At 33.5% G+C, this 7,689-nt stretch overlaps 1 protein-coding gene across 1 annotated transcript; it reads right to left on the reverse strand.

Annotated features, from left to right (window-relative positions):
* Positions 1 to 3,509: 3,509 nt before the first annotated feature.
* Positions 3,510 to 6,468, reverse strand: LOC128031865 ((+)-delta-cadinene synthase isozyme XC14). The gene is made up of 7 exons (XM_012588124.2): positions 6,246 to 6,468; positions 5,877 to 6,141; positions 5,403 to 5,775; positions 4,833 to 5,051; positions 4,621 to 4,759; positions 4,207 to 4,455; positions 3,510 to 3,972 (listed from the first exon to the last, which is right to left on the reverse strand). Exons 1-7 carry the CDS (start codon positions 6,369 to 6,371, stop codon positions 3,679 to 3,681), a joined length of 1,665 nt encoding a protein of 554 aa, XP_012443578.1. The 5' UTR covers positions 6,372 to 6,468; the 3' UTR covers positions 3,510 to 3,678.
* Positions 6,469 to 7,689: the final 1,221 nt, after the last annotated feature.

A 7,689-nucleotide genomic window follows, 5' to 3' on the forward strand; every position in this document is an offset into this window, starting at 1 on the left:
CAAGCATGTGGGGCTTGTTTCAACCCATATAAAGCCTTTTTTTAGTTTATAAACTTTATTTTCACTTTCATGTTTAACATAACCAGTATGTTGTTCAATAAAAACCTGTTCTTTGAGCTCACCATGTAAAAATGTCGAATTCATATCTAGTTGGAAGATAGGCCAAGAGTATTAGACTATAAGTGAAATCACCAATCTGATTGTATCATGCCTTGGAACAGGAGCAAAGGCTTCTTTGTAATCTACCCCAAACTCCTATTTATAACCTTTAGCCACAAATGTGCCTTATACTTATTAACTTCTCCATTCTCCTTCAACTTTGTCTTGTACACCTATTTGACACTAATTGTCTTGTGCCTTTTTGGAAGTTTAGTGAACTTGTATGTATCATTCCTCTCTATACTGCAATTTTTTCATCCATTGTTTTTCTCCATTTTGACTCATTTACAGCACTTTCAAAGGTTGTTAGATCACAATCCGCAAATAAAGCAAAATAGATGGTTGGATCTTCAGTCTGCCCAACGCTGATTACCTAAAAATCTCCTATCCAAGCTGGTCTCCGTCAAATATAGCTAGGATGAGGTTCAACTACTTATTAGAGTATTATTTGGTGAACTCTTAAGCTTAAGTGTTGCTTGAGTCTACTAATCTAAAGGCTACTGCTTTTCATCTTCAACTTCAGTACCAACAAAGGTTTGAAAAGGTTGTTTGTCATCCCAATTCCAAGTATTCTCCTCATCAAAAATTACATCCCTGCTAATCACAATTTTCTCCTTTAAAGGATTAAACAATTTATACACTTCAGATGTTTCACTTACACCTAGAAAGACACGCTTCTCTCCTTTGACATTAAGCTTCTTTCTCTTTACATTTGGAACATGTGCATAAGCAATGCAACCAAAAATTTTGAAGTGATCTGCAGCTGGTCTCCTTCCACTCCAAGCTTCTTCAGGTGTCATGTTTTGAACAGCAAAAGTTGGGCTTCTATTCAAGACATGGATGCTCCAATTTACTCCTTTTGCCCAAAATTATTTTAAGACCCTTCCACTAGCAAGCATGCTTTTCACCATATTAAGTATGGTTCTGTTTTTCCTCTCTTATACGCTATTTTTTTGGGAGGTATATGCAGTGGTAAGCTTTTTCCAGATGTCATGGCTCTCACAAAATGCTTCAAATTCCTTGAAACAATATTCTCCACCACAATCAATGCGAAGAACTTGAATGGTTTTCCCGATTTCATTCTCAACAAGTGCCTTGAAGCTAGTAAATGCACTAAATGCTTCCGATTTCTCCTGCAAAAAGTAAACCCACAATTTTTGGAAATAATCATCGATGAAAGTAAAGAAATAAATTTTACCTCCATTAGATTATGGTTTTATTGGTCCACAGATATCTAAATGGACCAATTCCTGCACATGTTTTGCTATCTAAAACTTTATTTTGGGAAATTGTTCATGATGTTGTCTGCTAACAACACAATCTTCACACACATGGTTTGAATGACAATCTGAGGGAGGTCGTTGACCATCTCTTTCTACCAAAGAGTCTTCAAACCCTCAAAATTAAGATGACCACATCAAAAATGCCAAAGCCATGTGTTGTCCTTCACTTTAGCCATCAAGCAAGGTTGAAAACAATCAATCACTAATGGAAACAACCTGTTGGAACTCATTGGAACCACTGCAATAGCACCTCTAGAAGGATCATAAATTTCACAATCACTTTTTGATACCGTAATCACATATCTTTTTCCTTGCAATTGACCAGCACTTAATAAGTTTTCAAAGCAGACACAAAGAAAACATGGGACATTGTTTCTACAAAACTATTATTGGTTCTTATACTAATACCACCCTTTCCCACTACATCAACAATAGATTTATCTCCAAAAGGCACATTAATGTGAAAGTCTTCATTTAGATAAGAGAAAGAAAACTTATTACCGCACATGTGGTTGCTACAGCCTGTATCCACATACCATAAACATGAGTTTTGTGGCTTCTCTTGCTTGTCATGAATTGCCATTAACAAGGTTTTAGCTTCTTTTTATGAAAATTTTGACTTTTCTCCCTTTTCCTTATCATTGATAGATTAGTACGACATTCAAAACAATAATGACCAAACTTATAACATCCAAAACATTCTACCTTTGACTTGTCAAATTGTCGATCTTGTTGTTTGCCTTTATCATCTGATCTGGCATACCTGCCACTATTTTTATTCCAACTGTCTCATCTGTCTCTTCCCTTTCCTTGACCTCCATTTCTTCTTTTGAAAGAATGAGTTGAAGCTTTCAAAGCCTGCTCCATTGGGGGTAGAAGTTCTATTCATCTTCTATTTATGGACCAACAAGGAACTCTGGAGTTCATCAATGGTGAGTGCATCAATGTCATTGGATTCTTCAATTGAGTAGACAACATAATCATACTTTGGTGATGAGGACCGTAGTATCTTCTTAACAATGGTTGTGTCATTCATCTTCTCACCATGAAATCACATATTACTCATGATTCCCATGGTTCATGCACAATAGTCTATAATGGACTCACCATCCTCCATCCGAAGAACCTCAAGGTCCTTCCAAAGAGCTTGAAGCTATGCACGCTTCACTTTGGAAGAGCCTTGACATTTTGTCTTAATGGAGTACCAAATATCCTTGAAAGTTTCTTTGCAAAGAATGGTTTCTAGGATCGAAACAGCTTGAAATAAGTAATTCTTTGCTTTCAAATCTTTGAACTTCAGCCCCTTCAAGTCTTTTTTGTTGTATTCTGTAAGCTTTTCTCCATCTGTTGGTGTTGCTATACCGTGCTTAATGACTTGCCAATACTCCTTGGACTATAATAAGTTCTCCATCAACATCTCCAATGGTCATAGTGACCGTCAAAATGTGGAATAGGTAGTTGCAAACAATTTTCAAAAGCCATAAGAGGACCATAAACATTTTTCTCTCACCGAAAATACTCTTCTTTTACCAGGCTCTGACACAACTATTAGCTTACTAAGGAGATAACAGCAAGATGAAAAAAATAAAGGAAAGGGAAAATAAGATGATCAACTCATTTATTCACAACCTCAAGAACCTATTATATAGGCAATTACATGATAGAAAAATCAAGAAATCGCACACTAACAACAAACGACTCAGAATAGGACTCTTAACAACTAAGGAAAAAAAATCTAAACCAAATAAACCCATGATCTGTAGCCACTAAATCCTTGATGTGCAGCAAATATATGCCTAAAAACAAGGACAACAAACATATTTTATTAACAAGTATCCCTATTTAAGTGAGCTTCTAGTGGCGAGCCTTGAAAAGGCTATCTGAATGGCAAAACTTTATCACATGCAATCTTGATGATAATGTTATGGCGAAGAAGAGAAAAATCATTGAAAGTGACAACAATGTTGGTAAAAAGGAAGAGCATGATAGGATCATACTCTAAATTTTGTGTTCAAAGCTATAGCAACGAAAGAAGGAAAATTAAAATATAAAATATAAAATAGCAGATTTTTCACAAATGAAAGCTTGAAAAGAACTTTATTAGATCAATACAGGGAAATGAATACAAAGACAGTTGATTTAGAATTTCTTTTATAATATATATATTATAAAACATTATTAATTATAACTTAATAACTATTCCTTAAGGAACAGAAGAGGAAAATTTAATACGATTTCAAAGTGCAATTGGTTCAATGAGTAATGAAGTGATTCCACCCTTAGCCGCTTTTCCAACATATGTGTAGCCATCACCTTCTCTGTAGAGTACATCCATCACCCTTGCAAGGTTTAAGCTACGATTCAAAACTTCTGTTGGCATTTCTGTTGGTTTCAGAAACTCTTGATTCACATCCTTCCAAGCACTCTCAACATGCTTGTTGAATACATCATATGCCTCTTGTGCTGTTACACCATATTCTTCCATGTAACACTCAATTGCTGAGCAATCGTCTTCTCTCCTATGTTTGAACTGCAACCATAATAAAATAAAAATTATTCAATCACTATATAACCTAAATTCTATTCGTTTGTTAAACTATATATATTTTTAAAATGAAACTAGATATCTTTTCTTATTCTTCGATTTAAGGCTAAACATTTGATATATAAACATTAAACTTTAATTGTTTCAAATCGTGACAAAAACCATCGTTATTGAGTTAATAGTTTGGTTTCTTGTGATTATTTAAATATATTATTATACCTTGTGTTCAGCAACATCATCCATAAACCTACAAATAATTGTGGAAGCTTGAATGATCTTAGGGTCATTGGCTGCCCATTTAAAGGTTTCTGGTGTTACAATATCTCCCATGCCGACGAAAGATGTAATAGCAAGCATGGCATAACCACAAGTTGGCAATGCATTAGCCTTAAACTCCTCGAATGATGGTTTGTAGTTTTGAAGAGTCCATCTGGCCTCCACAAGATAAGATTGAGCAAGTCGTATCATCTGAGGCGACAAAATCCCAACAATTATCACTAATATCAATTCAAATTCAATAATAATATTTAAATGATTATATATTGTTATTCGAGTTAGTTGTTTATTCAAATCTAGAATTTAGCTAAGATCTTATCTCTTTTGTACAAAATAAATGTTTGTTGATGTACATACCGCATTTTTCGCATATTCGACACGATATTGTCTCCCATGCTCAGCCACCAGTTGTTCCATTTCTTCATAAACATCTAATAGTGCCTTGTAGCTCGGCTTCATGTATTCAGGAAGTTCATCTATGCATTTGATATCCCACCTGAATTCAACTTCAATGTTAACTTCAACTAAAGAAACCTAACCTATTACCAACAAAATTTTAGAAATCTAACCTCTCAATTGCATTTGTATAGGGAATGAGCTCTTCATATGTTGCATATGAGTCATATGTATCATCTACAATAGATGCCATTGCTATCACTTTTGTCAACATCTTTCTACCAAGAGAATATTGGGGCTCAAAGTACACTCCTGAGATCCAAAAATAGCCTTCAACCACTCTATCTCTTGCGTATGGCAACTTTCTTTGAAAGTCTAAATCCTTCCACCACCTAAAAAAATCATATCATAGAAAACCCCATTAGTAAAATGAATATTCAAAGTTTTAATTTGTTTCACATTCATGTTGTCAATAAGTAAATTGTTAGATTCTTAAGTAAATTGGCAACCTCAAATTTTAAAATATATATATAACTTATATAATATAAGTAAAATAATGTAAGTGAAAAAGATGAATCCATCACTTTTAACTTGTGCTATATATTAAGATTCAAATATTAGCATTTGCAACTCGTCTCCTATATTGAGAATGATGCCGCGATTAAATTCAACCCTCCTTCCACCAAAAAAAAAAAAAAAGACAAAAAAGAAAAAAAAATGGGTGAAAGAGATTCAAAACATACCTAGAAATCTCACTTAGCTCTTTTCTATGCAAAAGTTGTACCATGTTGAAATCGATCTTAGCAAACTCCAACAAAACCTTATTATGGGACTCAATATCTTGGTATACTGAAAGATAGTGTCTTGCCTCAACCCTTGGCAAGCCTCTTCGAATTGATTGTTTCAAAGCATGAGAAACCTCTTCGGATAAAGGATGGTCCAAAGATGCTACTGCAAGGCTTAAATGGTTGCTGGTGAAAGAAATTGCTTCATCCAATATATCTTCCCCATGAACCCTCAAATAGGAAGCTTGGTAAAGTTCCAACAATCCTCGAACATCGCTTGTCACGGATGACTTGAAATTCCCTTGCTCGTCTTTAAACTTGTTGAATACGTCTGAGATGAAATTACCCAAAATGAAATATTGTTATCAAACATTCCATGCTATTATATACTCAAGAAACTTAAAAATACCATGTTGTTGTTCCAGTAATTACCGCATGAAACATTGAATCCATGCTCTCGGAGTAGTCGGAATCGAAGGGATGTGGTGTAGAGGTCGTTCTCGGCATCATTGTTGTTATGGTAGATATTCTCTAGTTCATCTTCGATCTCCTTGGTGAAATGGTAACTCACACCCAGTCTTTGGACTGAATCAATGAAGGCTAACTTTTGGGTTGAATTAGCCATTGGTGCCACAATCATCTTCCTCACTTCTTCTTTCAATTGTTGGTGGCGTTTTTCAGTTTCAGCATCAATATTCTGCTCAAAATAATGAAAATTTGCTTCATATTGAATCACTAAATAACTAAACAAATAATCTGTTAAGATTATATATATACCAATATGGTCATATGTATGCATACCTTGTCGGGGCAATTGAGGAAGAGATCTCCCCAAATGCTAGGCTGAAAATCGGCTTTGGGACGCATTTCATCCTTATTGGAAGAAAGGGGTGATGAAGAAGGCATTTGAGAAACTTGTGAAGCCATTTCGATTGATCAAAAGCAAATATTGAAAAGCTTAATTTGCTGCCTTTTTTGGTTTGCTCTTGAAATTTGGCACAGAATCTGTGAGGATAAGAGTGCAATTGTTGCATGTATTTATAGGTAAAATATACTGGTGAGTTTAAGTCAAAAAAGACAACCTATATGCAAGGAAACAATTATACAATAAGATTGGTGTAGGGCGGCCCATTGCATGAGAATTGCAAATAGATTAAAAGAAATGTTGATTTGTCTTTTTGTTTGATTCTCTTATTCAAAGTTGATGCCTGTAAAATATTAGAAGATGAAATGTGTAGAAATGTGTTACAAAGTAAATATTTATCCTCTGTTGAACTTTAGAATTATAGAAATATATCATTTCAGTCCTTCCCTCGGCCGGTCAGCCTCAATTAAAATATAAATTAAATCAGTTGGACCAACTGAACTAAATTATTTAATTAAAACATAATTAAATGTTAAATGTGATTTTCATATTAAATAAGTCTAAAAAGTAGTAACTAGTTCCTTAAAAAGAAGTAGTAATTAGCTAATAAAGATATGTATTTTCTATCTTGGGTATGTACAAAATTAGACAGACCACCAATTTTCAATTTAATCAATTAACCCAATACTATTTTCTTTTTATATAAATATAACTATTTTTAAAATTAATAAAATTATATATATTTAAAATCAATAAAATTTTATTAATAATATATTAAATGCAAGAAACCTGTTTTCAAATAATAAATAATCTTTAACGATCTTTTAAGTCCTAACCATATAATCTTTAAGGCATCTGAAAGTTAGATCGGTGCATGCATTTGTTTCAGACCCAAAGACTTTTGTTTCTCAGTTCTTCCCACTAATCTTTTTCATTGATTTTTATAATAGAGCACGTCAGGTTTCATCAAGGACTAAGCAACGTCACTTGTTTACTATTATCCTATTGACTAATTGGCCATGAACACATAAACTATGACGTAATATTTATAATATTTATAATAATTTTTAAACCGAAATAGCATGTAATTTTGAAAATTAATCAAGTCAAATTAAATAGTTCTAATCCTACGATTTAAGGCCAACATAAATGATAATTACAATCCCACAATTAAACTGAGTAAAGAGAAGTTAATGTTTACTATTATAATAGAGCATGTCAGGTTTGATCAAGGACTAGGCAACGTAACTTGTTTACTATTATACTATTGACTAATTTACCATAAACACATTAAACTATGACGTAATGTTCTCAAATTATGCAGATTGTAAATTCAATTTTAAATTTTAAAATGTTTTAATTCAATCCGCAAAGTATTAG

Source organism: Gossypium raimondii, chromosome 5, assembly GCF_025698545.1.
Source record: "Gossypium raimondii isolate GPD5lz chromosome 5, ASM2569854v1, whole genome shotgun sequence".
Lineage (NCBI taxonomy): Eukaryota > Viridiplantae > Streptophyta > Magnoliopsida > Malvales > Malvaceae > Gossypium > Gossypium raimondii.